Raw genomic sequence first — 16,198 nt, 5'->3', positions numbered from 1 at the left:
AATTAGTTGTACCAACGCTATTCATTTATGTTAACAGTATTAAATTATGTTGGACGCAGCTGTAGTAAATAAGTTTACAGGATAAGTCATCAAAAAATGTGTTGTGTTTTCAATAGAGTACAAAGTGAAGAGAATTTATACTGTAGATGATTCCTTTTTGTTTCCAATTTCCATACTGTCCCAACTTTTTGGAAGCTGGGGTTGTATTTATTTATCCTGTTTTATATACAGTATCCTGTCCTATTCTGTTCTCTATGTTTCATCCACTCCCATGTAAAAGTGCATTGTGACTTGTATCGGACAAACACTATAAAATGCTATAAATATAAACTTGTCTTGGCTATACATACACTGAAAATTTGTACCAGCCCTTGTGGGATGAGGTAAGATTTCATGCCCACACATGCACGAATCAGACCTGCTGGAGACTGTTGGAAGGTGCTAAAGTGAAACTTTGTGGTGTGTGTGTGAGAGAAAGAGAGAGATTTGTCTTCAAAAGCACTGGACATTCACTAATGATGCATGAGTGCTCAGCCTCCTGGGATGTCCAAATTATGACCTAGTTTCTGTGTGTGAACATGCACAAGAGACACACACCTACATTCTAGGTGTGTGTGTGTGCGCGCGCAATCTGGAGGAAGCTCGAAGTGAAATACAGTGCCCTCATGTGTTTATATAAAAACAGCTTTATGCATAAATGTATGTTGTATTAAATTGTATATTTATTACTACATTAATTATATTACTATTTATTGCACAAAAAAAGCAAAAGAAACTAGGCACCAGCAACATCTATTTAAACAAGGTCATTCTACAGTCATATGCCTCAAAAGACCCCTTTTTGGTACCCTTAGAACTGAGATAAAAACTACAGTTATACTCCCATCTGGTGGCAGAATGTTTTTTGCCAGCTGGTGAAGTCTGACCCATTTTATTTTATTTTATTTTTTACTTTTTAGAGTTAGTAAATGGTTAAATATTTTCGTCTTTTGTAATGTACAGTATAACATTTCTATATACATAAACAATAAATGCATAGATTATGAAGTATATTACGTGGTATTCCAAGCAGAAAACAATTGAATCTAAATGACCCGAATTGTCCAGAGTTTATTCTGACTAGGGTTACACTAGCACGCTGAAGCTTGTTCTGCTTGTATGTGCCTAGTGACCTGCTGACGCGTAAGAGTATATAGTCATGGTGACAAAAGTACACTATTTTTTTTTTCATTATGAAGGCCATAACAGTTGTGCAGAAGTTGTTCTTACCAACTTCTAAAAACTAATCAAAAACCTCAGGTGGAAACAAAAAAACAAAACAAAAAAAAAACTGATTTCACTATGTAACATTGTAACCAAATACTTAGAAACCAGGTAGGAAACAATATGCCTCCTAATTCAGTAAATTATATAGAATAATTTTTAGACACAATAACTAGAAGTTTACGCTTATAAAATCCTTCTGTATACGCTTATCAGTCTGTCACATAATTTTGGAGAAACTGTGCACCAGGTCTGGACTTTTCCATTTTAACATTTTTCTCATTGGTCCAAAAAAAAAAAATTCGGAACTTGTGTGCTTTTTTTTTGCAAACCTCCAAAGTTATGCTCCACTTTATTTTTGCAGAGAAAGAGCTTTTTCCTAGCCACTCTTCCATGAAAGACATAAACATAAAGATGTGCTTACAAAGCCCTTTAGGTTACATTATGTAGTTCTTAAGTTTTTAATAATGTCTCTGCACATTAATTAGTTTGGCCTTGGACTGAATCTTCTGAGACTCTCCCGGGGAAGTTTGGCAACTGTCTTGGAGTCTCTCCATTTGTAAAGGATCCTTCCCAGTGGAGAATAGTAAATGTCAAAATGTCTCGAGATGGCCTCATAACCCTTCCCAAAGCTGAATAGCAGGAACATGTGTTTTCTCTGAGGTCATGACTGACAGCCTTTATCCTTGGCATGATTAAGACCTGAGCGCTCTAAACACCTCTTGTCTTACATCTGTAAATATTGATGATTTTAGTCACTAAGTGTGGCATGGCTAAGTCTTTCTAACCATTCTCACCTCCAAAATATCTCTCACATGATGGCTATGATACAGCTCTATAATCAGACCCCTCTCTCTTTTTGCTAAAGAATATCTGGGGTATATGCCAGTATGATTAGGCTAAGGATTGCTATCACATTTCAGCATACTCATTAGAGCTTTGAAATGCTGGACACTTGAGTCTGTCTTCTTAATACCATCGAACAAATGCCATAAATATATCCCTTTAGAGACTGACAGCGAAATATTTTATAGTACAAAGAACTGCTTTAATATTGATTATCGTCTCTTATTCATGCTTGCACACTTGCTAGGTTTTAATTGCCTGAGAGGGGAAGCCTGGCCACAGTTGTGCACAAGTCTCAGTGTGGTCCAAACCTGGATAAAATTGGGAGTGTCTTCCAGGGAGGACATCTGGCCTAAAACTTGCGCCAAATAAAATATGCAGACTTGATGTGGTGGCCCCTAACATGAGCAGCCGATAGATAAACATAATGCATACTTGCCTCTGATATTTAAAAGCTTATGAAGGTCAACAAATGTGGTGGAGAAGGATTGGTATGCACCTGCATATGTGCTGATACAGGGGGAGAATGAAACTCATGCCACATTTTCATGGGATCTAAATTGCCCTGTACAGTAGAAAGGAGTTTATATCCTGCGTAATATGTGTAAGAGACTTTGAAACCCGAATATTATTGACTTTTCATCCTAGTGCACATTCTAGTGTCCATAAGACTTTACAGAACATGAGGTTTTCATGTATTTTTAACACTAAAAGATCCACCAGTGTGGATTTTGTGGAAAACTCTCTAAGGTCCTCTCTTTGACACATTTTTATCGATCATGAATAGTGTTCCTGGTCAGGACTGAGTTTCCCAGGTGTATTCTACAACATAGATCACAGTTAAATACTAGAACAAGGACACATTGAACACATTTTCTCTCCAGGATAAGATTGACTTTATAATGCACTTAAAAACTGGACCCTTTTTATTATTATTATTATTATTATTATTAATGACTGAAATTTATCTTTGACTCAGATTTTGTTATCTATTATCATTTCTGTCGTTTTACTTCTCAGCACAACAATATTGATATTGTAGTATTGATTTGACACTTAAAGATTTATTGTTAGCTACGTATGTTTACAATGGATTGATTGAGGCTGGTAATTCTTGCCCAATCAATAAAATGTTGGCTTAATCAATATTATCTATCACTTCATGGTTATTGCTTTATTTTTATTTCACCTTCTATTTCTAAAGTTTTCCGTCATTGGGTGCACAGACTTGGATGTGACCCTTAAGGAGTCTTTGAACCCATTGCAAGCCAGGATTTCTGAAAGTGCTTCTTGATGAGAGACTTCAGTTTGTGCTCCAGCCTGCCAGCCCTCCAAAAGGTCAGAGGCATACAGGAATGGATCAGGTGACTGCGGTGTCAGTCAACAAGAAGCTCTATTTTCTCTCTCTCTCTCTCTCTCTCTCTGTCTCTCTCTCTCTCTCACACACACACCACACACACATGAACTTCACCCTTTGTAACACAAAACATGCTGTGTGAGCAATGCACAAACATGCAAGTAGATCATGTGATGCATATTGGTATTCTAATGCATGTACATATAAATATAACAAGCATGTAGTCCATTGTTTGAGGATAACAAGCAGATACACTCCACAGCACTGCCTGTCATGTGCGGCCCAGTCTCGGGTTACATGTGAGGATTAAATTTCTGACTACCGTACATGACTGAGATCAGGTCTCTCTCTATCTGACTCTCTGCTTCCAGGGTTGGCCCTAGTTTTGAGTCACATGGTGGATGTTGCAGGAAATGTCATGTCCATGACATTTGTGTATAAACAAGTAGCAGGCATCAGGGGAAGAACATTCAGACCTTTTACTCTGTATGTGTGGTGTATAACAGAGCCTAAATGCATTCCAGTGCATGGTTGCATGTAGATTTAGATACATATACAGTACAAGCTTGCTTAGAGAGGAGGGATGGAAAGTTTTGTCCACGTGTCGCCCACCAGGCGACGGATATACATCTGCTGTTTCTCTGGCAGTTATTTACAGGGCCGCGTTGCCTGCTCAACACCTGATTGTATCAGAGCTTGGGGTTGAAGGACCTTACTAAAGGGTCCAACAGTGGCGACCCAGCAGTGTCGGAACCAGTGATCGAACCACCGAGCCACCGCTGCCCCTTGCTTAGGAAGGTATGAACAAATCATACCTATATTAAGAGAAAATTATGGGTATTAAATTATTTGTTAATATGAAACGGGTATTGACATTACAGTATGGTTTTATTTAAATTTAGAAAGGCCTTGTTAAATAACATATTTTCCAACCTTTAACTTTTAATCCTTGAGCATTCAGCAGCTAATTATAAGGTTTTAATAAACACAATTTACTACACAAACACTAATCATCTTTAAACTATGATTTATTTGTTGGCTTTTTAAAACAAACAGTGGTCAGTTGTCAGTTCACTAATTGGCCCAGAGAAATATCCTCTAGATTATGCTCTGCTATTTTCTGGCCCAACGTGCTACCTTAAGTCAAATATTACATATTAATGGCTTTTGATTGTACAGGTCATCAGTGCTAGTTTACGGTTAAAAACGTATAGTTGTTAACTTTTACTAGATCTACTGAATTCACACACTGAATATCAGCACTACATTTTTTGATGCAAATAAACGTCATTGAAATCGAACTCAATGTTAAATATTTCCAATGTAGGTTAGCCTGAAAAAATGCGTATGATCAGAACAAACAGAGATGCTACATTGACTTGGTTTTATCTTCAAGTCTCAAATATTAGAGCATTGATACAGTATGTGATGTTTAACAACATCTTCACAAAATGGAAGAAGCTGCCCTTCGGAAATGAGCGTCAAATTATTTCATTTAGAAAAGCAGCATCCTAAGAGGAAAGAAATGCAGCTCTGGTACATGTGATGTTGGGCCCTTAAAGTGAAACATTTCCCTTACTGGCGTCAGTCCACACTGTCGGCAGTGGTCACGTGCTTTGTCAAGCCCTGTCTACACCACCAGCATGCAGACAACAGGTAAATGACCTGGCAAACTGGGAGGTCGTGCAAATATGCAGTTACAAAGATCACGAACAGGATGGCGCACACGAAGGCCGCAGTGATGTAGCTTAGATTAGACATTTTGGCCCAGAACACCAGCAGCCAGCTAGAGATTTTGCCCACTGAGTAAGAAGCCGTCCTGGTAATTGCACTCGCAAACTGAGTCCCCACTGGATCGTGGAGGTCCTGGGGTACACTATCCATAAGAGTCTCCTCATCCTCAATACTTTTGTGATGGGCAGGAAAAGGGTTTTCCTGAAATACTGACAGAATACTGGTGTGGCTGGTTATACATACACTGGGTGTACATAGACAGGCTTCAGGGGAACTTTGAAGTTTGTGTAGTTCCTTGTTTATATAGTCATCACCCTCACTCTGCCTTTCACATATACCCTCACCCTCAGTCATAAAACCATTTTCATATTCTCTATCAACTTTATTTTCTACCGAAGAAATTTCTTCTCCTTGCCTCTCACTGGAGTCAGAGAATAACTTTTTTCCTACCTCACACCACTCTTTTCCCCTAACAAAACATTCAGTCTGTTTATGAGGTTTACCTTCATCACACACCACACTTTTTTCTATGTCCAATACTTTTAGATCGGATAGTTCCTCATCACCCTCCTGTAATCTGCTTTCTAGCAGCAATAAATCCTTCTCGAAACACTCACTCCAAGAAATTCTTTTGGTTTGAGATGCATTCTCATTTTCTTTCCTCATATGCTCTTTCTTTATCTTTGGTTTTCTGATTTCATCTATATGCTGTCTGTCTAAAAACTCCCTGCTGTCTGTAAAAGGTTTGTGCCTGATTCTGGGAAATGTCAATGTGTCTTCAACTATTGTGTGTATGTCCTCTTTCACCTTCAATACTAGATCTCCAGGTTTGGACTCGGCATCGTCAGCATGGGCTATCCCCCCTGGTTTGGTTAATGGCACAGGCTCATTTTCACTATAAGGTCTTTCACTAAATGTGTGCCTATCCTCATGAGCTTGTTTAACAGAATCAGGCTCTTGAGTTTCCACTGTATTAAAGCACTGATGTGACCCATTCCCACTACTCATTGCAGACTCCTGGGCGTTCCACAATGATAATATCTTGTCCTCTGTATCGGAAGCAACAAACTTTGTGTTTGGTGTTTGAGAACCACTGAATCCTACAATGCAAAGCAAGCTATTTTGGTCCAAAGCATTGCTGTGGTTGTCTAAACTATCTGTGCCATTAGGGAAAGCTTTCCAGGCATCATTTGTCAAGTCCGTTGGTTCTTTCTCAAGAACATCTCGCTTTGCTCCACTGATGATCTCAGAAGTGTTTAAATGAGAAAGAGATGGAGATGAGATGTTTCTATCGCAGTCCAAGGGGAGAAAAGGAATCTGATGGTCAGGTAGGATAGATAACATATGGCCATTGTGTTCTTTCCTGCTGCATACTTGAGGTGAACTAGATGTACCTGTCATCACTGGAATATCATTCTGTGGCATGGGCAGTTCCACATTTACAGCTTTTATTGATTTTTCTTGATGTGAAGGTTGTCCTAGTTGGATGTTTGTCTTCCTATGAGAGAAATAGTCTTGCAAGTAGGCCAACTGAGCTGCTCGTCGTCTGTTCCGCCTTTCAGCCTGTTGACCAAATACAGTCACAAAGTAATTATTTCAATTGACCTTCAGTCATGTAGGAGAGGTCAAGTGCTACAGTAGATTAGGTGTTTTACTTAGATGAGAAAATGAACGTATGTTACTAAATTACGGTGGCCCCTAAGGACAAAGCGCATACAAAATGAAAGCATAAACATTACAGAAACGTGCTGCAAATACAAACATTCGTACAAAAGACAAAGCACAAACATGATGAAAACACACTGCAAATCCAAAAACAGATACAAAAATCATAGCACATGCAAAAAACAAAAATGCTGCAAAACACAAAAATGTCAAATCACATGCAAAAGAAAAACACTGCAAATCCAAAAACATATACAAAAGGCAAAGCACAAGCAAAAAGAGAAAAATAAAAATGAATTAACTGTTTTGAAGTTATTCAAAAGTTATTTAGTATAATAAAGTTGGGTAGTGAATATTAGCAGCAATTAATTTAATCATGTGCTTTGACATTTGTATATGATTTTGTTTTTGCGGCATATTTCCAATGTTTGTGATTTGACTTTTGCATGCGTTTTGTCTCTAGAGGCCAGTGGCATTTGGCCTCTGTACACCACTACATCAGATTTAAAATGAAACACTCAAGCTGTGAGCAAAGTCAAGACATTCAGCTTTAAATTAAGGGGTTTGACAAGACTGTGTCAGAAAGTCACCGAAAGATTATTTTGAGCAGGCTCATAAATAATGGAAAAAATGGCTGACAAGCAGTTGCATGGCCAGGTGTGGTCTGTTCTCTTGTTCCTTCATGACTAATTAAGCAGATAAAAGGCCTGGAAGTTTTTCTGAGTTTTACACTTGCGTTTGGTAGCTGTTCGCTGTCAACATGAGGTCCAAAGATACAGTATGTTTGTGTAAAAGTGGCCATCATAAGGCTAAAAATAAATAAAATAAAATAATAATATTAACCCATCAAGGAATGGCCAACACATTGAAAAATTCTTATAAAAAGAATTAACTGGCTAACTCAGCAACAGCCTGGAAGACCACAGAGTCTGGAGAAAAGAACTCTTTCACAACACCTAGCCAAGTCAAGAACACTCAGGATTGTCAAAGTCAAAAAACATTTTTAAAGTCTACACTCCAGAGACAAGGATGTATTCTGAAGAGTATAGGGCTGCAGTCTCTGCTCAGATTCATCAAAAAACCGTAGAATTGATAGGACACCACTACATGTTACTGATAGATGTTGTTGTTGTTAGTCTACACACACAACTTGGCACAGGTTTTATGCCGGATGCCCTCTCTGATGGAAATGCAACCGGCACTTCATCCAGTGGTTGGGGTTTGGGCATTGGGTGGGAATTGAACCCGGACGAGAAACCTACCACTGAGCCGCAAAACATTTGGTCATGTCCATGAGTTTGAGATCTCGAGACTTTTTAGTTTGTTATATTATTTATGAGCCCCTAAAAATATGAACGCATGTATGTGTTTGAAAATTGATGTCATTCTGGAATGGTTAATGCCACACTTTTGTCAAGCCCCTTGAAACAAAGCTAAAAGTCTTGACTTTGCTTATGTCTTGAGTGTTTCATTTTAAAATCAATGTTTTGGTGTACAGAGGCCAAACGCCAAAAAACGTTGCTCCAAAATCTATTGACCTGACTGTAGCTCCTTTAGCCAAACATTAACCACACATATAGAAGAATTAACAAAGGATGAATGCGCAAAACCTGACAGAAAATTAAACTTCTTCTTACTTTTAAGGTAAGCTGGAAAGTTATTTGTCACAATACCACATTAGTCAATTATAGCGATACTTATGTTAGAATAGAAAGATTGGAAATTTGTAAAAAGTCATAAAGAAACATTATCTCACTGATTGTTGAGTGTTACAATTCCATTTGCTATGGAGTCCATAACTGTAGAATCACATAACATTTATAGGTCCTTTAATAAATAGATGAAAGGAATGAGAAGGTTCTTCTTAAGAATCTTGTTAAGGATAATTGCCAGTTGGTAGATGATGGACATTGCTTATAATACCACAACATACAAGTTGTTTTATCATACAGTTCTTGTATTTTTCTATTGATTTGCAGGTATCTTTAAAATAAATTTTAACACACGACAATCTTGTTTTTGAAAATAATGTCACAGGAAAGACTAGGCACAAGATTGCTGAATAGTTTTAAGCTATTCTTAGGCCTTGTTCACACGGGCGTTAAGTTTTTGGATAAACGAACGTGCTCTGAACGTCCTAGACGTTTACGTTGCGTTTTGTAGTGGCGCTTGATTGACTTCTACACCGGCGTTCGTTTGTCTCTGTCTAACGTCCCCCTGCAGCCCAAATTGTAGTTTGTGTGTTAACCTGTGGGGGCAGTGTGTCGGGAACTGGATATGAAAGCCCGCCGCTCCAGGGTTCACTCTCTGACTGCACAACGTCGGATTAAAGGAAGGTTTTTTTGTGGTTTAAAAAATATGCGAAAATTTCTGTGTAAGTTTTTTTAACAATTATTTTATTTTATTTTGCCCTTTTCCGCATTTCCCTATGTAAAGCATGTAGGCTCATGGGATATATCCGGTCCTCCGAAGCGTAAAATGAACGCGCAGAAAACGAACTAGAAGCGGTTTCCTTGCGTTCGTTGGGTTTTGAACGCCAAGAAAAAGCTGCATGCAACGTTTTTTTAATGCCGTATAAACGCGCAGCCGGACAAACGCACGTCACCAAAGCCCGTGTGAACACTCTCATTGACTCCTATGTGTAGAAAACACTCTGCGCTTGATCCGCGCTTACCGGACACTACGAACGCAAAAAAAAAACGCTCGATTTTAACGCCCGTGTGAACAAGGCCTTACTGATGTCTAAATTGTTAGCAAGAATATGCTATAATTGTGGCCAATATTTAGTACACATAGCTATTCAGCAAGCTACTGTACTATACATATTTGGATAATCAACTAAGTGAAACCTCAATCTATTCCCAAAGCAGAATAATAAATCAGAAATTCAGTGCTTACAATAATCTTGTCTACTTTAGGCATAGTAAATGTCAATGTTTTGGCATATAAAAATTAAAACTCTTAAACTCATTATACTGATTCATCCACTCAGTATTAATCCAGATCTTTCTGTGTTTCTGGGAACATGGTTCACCCTGATAGCAATATTACTAGATTTACATGCTGTGTTTTTAGGGCTTAAGGTCACTCACTACATGTTCCCGTGCATCATGTTACTGCTCTTTTAAATCTGAAGCCAAAAGATTTCCACATCTCAAACTGTGCTTGAGATACAAATGCAATATGGCAAAATCTTGTGCATTTTTTCTCTTATTTTTACATTTTCATGACTATATACGTATTATATTTTGTCTCATGTTCAATCTAGCTTTGCCTATATTTAATATTAATATGTAAACCAGCATATAAAGCATATTTAATATCAGACACATGCAAGTTTTATAAGCATGCTTTTAAACTATAATTTGCATTAACAAATTGAATTTTTATGTATTCATTTAACTGATGCCTTTACCCAAAGCAACTTAGAGTTGAGGGGATTGAAGGATTAAAGGCCATGCTTTAGAGCTCAACTCTGGCTCTTTTAATCTCTAGCTCAAAACTTGAACTTCTGAGCTACTTCAGGCTTATGATTTTAAAACATGTATCTTTATTTGCTAACCATGCAGTGTGCTTATTTAATTATTTATAAATTCTATTAATAAACTAGAAAAGAAATCCTAAAATAACACTTACATGTTCATTTTAAAATGTAAAAATACCAATAAAAAAAAAATTCATAATAAATGCAAACTGTAAATAGAAAACCTTTTAATTAAATTAAAATTTCATAACCTGGATTTCAAGCTTACATTTAATTGATAGATGGAAAGAAAGAAGATAGATAGAAATCTAACTCGGTAAAATGCCTTTAAAATGTATGCAATCTTTAAATGCCCCCTGCTGCTATATCTACCTGCTAGATTGTGTCTCATGTAATGTTTATGTAAGTTGAGAAGTACTGTTTGACCTTACCAAAGATTTGCAGCTCTCCTCTAGTGTATCTTCTGATCGACATTGTTCATTGTGCTGAGTGGTCCCTTTCTTATTCTCTATTGACCTGCAAGACTCTTGTTCTAAAAAAAAAATAAAAAAAAAAAAATGCCTCTGTCAGACTTAAATTTAAAATTGGGTTTACCCCCCAAGTGTTTTAATGGTTCCCACCTGAGAGTTCAATGCTCATGTCCATGGACTTCAACACAGCACAAGTTCCCTTTCTGTAAACATATGGAGAAGAAGAAATCATGCATTGTAACAAGAAAAAAAAAATAGCAGTACTGCATGTAAATTTTTTTTTTCTAATATACTTTTGACAGACCTTTGTTTAATTAAACACTTATAATAATAGTAACCGCAAAAGCAAATGATCTTACTTGATAGCTTTTAAGCAGCTCTTTTTCCCCTTTTGATTGTTTTCTTCAGCCTCTCTTTCTTTCCCTCCCTGCTTCTCTTTCAGTGCTCTCCCTGCTCTTTGATGGCAGAACAGTACATAGTTCATACCTCCATTGTTTGCCCAGAATATTCCCGCGGAGGACTCATAGCGGAGGCAGAACTCTATCCGAGCCCCATCAGGTGGAAAGGGAGGCATCAGGTTGAGTTGGAAGGAGAAACGGTCAGTCACTCCATTGCTGGATCCAGGAACATACTCAGCTACCTGATCAAAGTAGTTCTGCCAGCCATCCATGGTAGTGCGTACGTAAACAACCTTGTGGTAAGAAAGATTAAGCACACGGATAGTGCCACGGATGGTGCTGGAGCCAGGCAGGAGCTCAATGCTCTCCAGCTCCAGCTTGTCCTGCTGAAGCCGAAGTTCCAGTTCCTCATCTGAACTTGGGACGCTGAAGATGCAGGAAAGGTAGTACTCTCCCTCTCTCCTTTCAGCATTCTCAATTCTGTTGTCAAACTCTTTAACAGAAACCAAGTCCAAGCCAAAGGCATCTGCAAAAGAAACCTTCCTTCGTACCACAGGAACAAAGGATTGCTCAGAGTCTGACTCCTCAGACTCATCACTTGACTCTTTTTCTACCTCATCTTCATCTCCTATCCAGGTAGTGAGTGTTGAAGGTTCAGCGTAGCAGGAGGCCATGGCAGATCCAGGCTGTTCCGCTGATATTCCTGCCCAGTGTATGACTGAGAGGCAGGAACGTTCCAGTTCACTGATACCTTACACACTGTAACTGCTCAGACCCACTCAGGTTGCAGCCAAATACTATGCCGTGCTTTCAGCCAGGCTTAAAAATAGTCTGTGAATGCTAGTCTACCCTCTACAGACAACAACCTGATACAGCAGGTGCTCTCGTGACCCAGGTGATAATACTGTGAAGTAGCAAGATTTATGATAAGATAATATATGTTAAGACAGTGGAATAAATGTATAATGCATATAAATAATAATGTGCTGTTTTGATTGTTCAGTCAGATTTTAGTTTATGTATTGTATCTATAAATAAAATAAAAATAAAAAATCAGCTTAATTCTTGAGTGTGTGAACATTACTCCAGAATGTCATAATTTACTGCTTATGTTATCTATTGATATTGTATTATACTTTTATTCTTTTATTCTTAGTTTTTTTTTTTGGATAAATTTTTTCCCCGATTTTCTCCCTAATTTAGTCGTGGCCAATTCCTCCCAATCACTAGGGGGCTCCCACATTAAGGCTACTACTACTATTTAGCCGGGAGGGCCGGAGACTATCACGTGTTTCCTCTGAACCGCGTGATGCTAGCCGGTCGCATCTTTTCGAACTGCTTGCTCACACACCGTTAGGGGCGGAGTAACACACTCCGAGGAAAGCGCTAGCCGCTCCTTCCACGTGCGCGAGCTCACAGACGCCCCTGATTGGCTGTAGAGCTGTGATTAATGTGGAAGCACAAAGTCAGCTCTCTCTAGACCTCCAGCTGTGGGAGGTAACAGCGTCACCCGGGGATCGATCCAGCAATCCCCAGATGATAGGGCGAGCACTTTACCACTGCGCCACTCGGAGGCCCCTTATACTTTTATTTTGTGATGTTACAACAGAATTATAACATTATTGCTGGTCACATAGTACAAGATGATTGCAATAACCTCTTGGCTAAATTCTTTACACGCTACTAAGTTTTGAACACTACCTTACTACATTTTCTTTAAAGCTAAAAACCTATTTTCAACAAGAATTTATCCAAATTTCTAACATATGTACTTGTATTTGTCATATCGGTTTGATTGTGAGAACATGTTTATTAACACTTAACTGTAACGACACAAGTCTCACGGGGGGTGAACGGTGTTCAGGATAAGCAGATCAGCAGCCTGCTACCCCGCGGTTAGCAGAAGAGGCGCGGCCATTTATACACCTGGCGTCGTGTCTATTTAAGGGTCCTGATACCTCTGCACATTGTGCGCTCATTTAGGTACCACCGGTAAGGTATTAGGGACTAGCACGCAGAAAGTCCAGAAATAAGGACCCAGCCTCTATCTCCTTAAGACGCCGGCGAAAGAGAGCATCCTGCTATCCTTTAAGCATGTGCTCTCAGGGTAAGTATAAAAGTATAATTTTAAAAAAGAGGCGAAAAACTCTCTTATAAATCCTCGGTAAGGCCATAACGGCCCTGAGAAGATCTTCCAGAGCCCTGTTCATTCCCGCGTAGACGGCTGAGCTCTGTTTATTTTGTGTTATCAGTTTTCTTTTGTTTCCCTCTTAGTTTCTAATTAATAATCCCCTGCTATCTCCAAAAGGAAAGGTCTTCCCGTGCATGTCATAAGCACTCTCACAGCCTCCTATTTCACTGACCCCCTCAGAAGCCTTGCGCTCGGGCTCTTATAAACATTATTACATCTCCAATACGCAGCACATAACATTTTGCGCCATAAGCGTTATCTTGCTATTAAGCTTTTTAAACAGTTGTTAGCTAGCCTTAGCTAGTATTTACCCACATGTATCAGTTCCTTCATGAAAGAGGAATTCATTATTCTAAATAAGTCAAATTAGCATGTGATTTGAGGTAGACATCTCTTTTCGTGAATGCGTTTCGTTCTTTTTTACATAATTAAATTTTATTATAAATTATAAAGGCACACATTTTGTATCTTTTTTCTGCTATAATGAAGCTTTACCAGCTTTTACCAGATTCTTTATTAAGATTAGTAACTGCACTTTCAAATATATATCTTGCAACTTCTATCATTACTGGTAAAAGATTATTTCCAGTAAAATGCTGGTATTAATGGCTGTTGCTTTATTTACAAACCAGAAACCAGAAATAAAGCCTATAGCTCTACATAGCTTTGTATGTATCTACATAGCTTTCTGATCAATGGATGACATATTACTGTCCATGACCCTTCCGTGCTGAGAGATATTTCTGTGTTGCAGGTGTTAGTTTTTGTCACACTACTGATTAGCGTTATTGGAACCAACTTGCTTCAAGCTCAAGTTCGCTCACACTTTCTGTCTGTTTTAACACCTGGTATAACAGTAGTAACAAAAAATATCTTTCAGCACCTCCTTTTCAGCACCTAATGTCAAGCTTGTCCATATTTCCCCACTATTTAGCTATTGTTCGTAAATCAACAGATTAAATATTCACATAGGCCTAATTAAAAACTGGGTAACCAGTACACTGTGAGAAAATATAGTGGCAAGTGAAATACTATTGTAATAACAAACACTGTGCTAATAATGTGCTTTGTTAATTCAACACTAAGAAATAAAGCTATGGGAATCTGAATTACTGTCTGAAGCTGGCTGTATGAGACTGGAGCAAGTGATTAAACTGTATAGATTAGGAATTATAAGCATTGTCCATGGCAAGTGTCAAAGCACAGAGAGACAGGACATTCATAACAATTTCTATCATTAGAAGAAAAAAAAAAGTTCCAACCTAGGAAAAGCAAACCTAGATACTGTACATAAGAACACTGAGGAGGGTACAAGAATAGATACAACTTATTTTAACAAAACTATTCAAGGTTAAACATACACCAAACAGGCCTAACATGATGACCGCTGACAATAACATTGACTGTCTTGTTACAATAGGACTTGGATTGGATGTGTTAGACGGCAAGTGAACATTTTGGCCCTGAAGTTGATGTGTTAGAAACAGAAAGAAATGGACAAGCGTAAGGATTTGAGCAATTTTGACATGTTGTCAAATTGTGATGTTTAGGCAACCCTGTAGCTTTTATATTCCAGAATATTGCAGATGTTCCTGATCTGAAGTAGTCACGACAACAAAAAGTGGTTCATGGAACCGGAGTATTATAACTTAAATTGCTGGAAAAATGAATGCTGGTTTAGATAGAAAGGTGTCAGAACCCTACAGTTTATTGCGTATGGGTCCGTGTAGCTGCAGACTGGACTGGGACTGGTGCCCCTGCGCACCCCTGTCTACCAACCAAAAGCACCATTTCATAGCATCCTAAAAGGATCTTTTAAAACAGAGTTTTCTTCCTTTGTCAGAGTTAATGTTTGAGTGAAAAATGAGACAAAGATTAATTTAATTTCAAATAGGTGTGAGGTAAGACATTTGTACCAAATCTTTCCTTTGTCAGACAAGGTTACTGTGTAACTTCAGGAGGCCTGAACTTAACTAAATTGACTATAAGCGGTCAATTTGTGAGATCATGTCTTGGTACATGAAATCATAAATCCAAAAGTAAAACAAGAAAAAGAAATCATTAAATAAATATTTCTCCAATGTGTTTTATGAATCACATCAAGGTCAAACTCACTGTATTTACCAATCTATACAGTGTCACATGAGTTTCTATCATTGTGTATTGTAACATAAAAAGCTATCTTAGTGTTACATTAAATAAAGGTTAGACAAATTTTAACCAAAACTTAACAACCAACGCCAATAACAACATGAAAGGATGTGCAAATCTACACTTCATGCATAGCCATAACTTTAAAGTACTGACTCATAAAAATGCCAAATATAGCACAAAATGAATAGAAGTACATACATGTTGGACAATAGTCATTTAAATAAGTATTCAGTAAGTTGGATTATTTATCTAAACATAAACGATTATAATAAATATTCCAGAGACTTGTACTTCTTCAGCTGTGAAATAAATTCACCTTAGATTTTATTTCATAAACATTACAATACAAAATGTGTTCGAGCCTTGGAGCTTTATTCTAGCTAACGTCTAGCATTTATATAGGACAGCTTCATGTTTCAAGGTAATTGAGATTTGGTTTAAACCCATGCAACTCAAATGATAATTCAAACCTTTATAAGAACTATTGAACCTCAATAATAAATATATTTGGAAATATTGGCTTTTTATTTCCACCACGGTAACACACGATTAAAAAAAAAACAAGGACCCAGGGATCGAGAAAACGCGTAAGGGGTGCCGTTTCATCTTTCCCACAAGGCGGCGCTGTGTGATTAC

General features: G+C 38.0%; 1 protein-coding gene across 2 annotated transcripts; it reads right to left on the bottom strand.

Moving 5' to 3' along the window:
- Positions 1 to 4,509: 4,509 nt before the first annotated feature.
- ppp1r3aa (protein phosphatase 1, regulatory subunit 3Aa) lies at positions 4,510 to 11,956 on the bottom strand. Of its 2 annotated transcripts, XM_053508886.1 has the most exons (4): positions 11,179 to 11,956; positions 10,970 to 11,022; positions 10,781 to 10,881; positions 4,510 to 6,763 (listed from the first exon to the last, which is right to left on the bottom strand). In XM_053508886.1, the coding sequence occupies exons 1-4, from the start codon at positions 11,889 to 11,891 to the stop codon at positions 5,051 to 5,053; spliced, it is 2,580 nt and encodes an 859-aa protein (XP_053364861.1). In that variant the 5' UTR covers positions 11,892 to 11,956; the 3' UTR covers positions 4,510 to 5,050. The 2 variants fall into 2 exon arrangements, with proteins under 2 accessions (XP_053364861.1, XP_053364862.1); XM_053508887.1 differs by lacking the exons at positions 4,510 to 6,763; positions 10,781 to 10,881 and having other exon boundaries at positions 10,992 to 11,022; positions 11,306 to 11,956.
- Between the last annotated feature and the right edge of the window lie 4,242 nt (positions 11,957 to 16,198).

This window comes from Clarias gariepinus, chromosome 12 (genome assembly GCF_024256425.1).
Source record: "Clarias gariepinus isolate MV-2021 ecotype Netherlands chromosome 12, CGAR_prim_01v2, whole genome shotgun sequence".
Classification (NCBI taxonomy): Eukaryota; Metazoa; Chordata; class Actinopteri; order Siluriformes; family Clariidae; genus Clarias; species Clarias gariepinus.
Note: the sequence above shows the minus strand (reverse complement) of the source record. Positions and strands in the feature narration are given on the sequence as shown.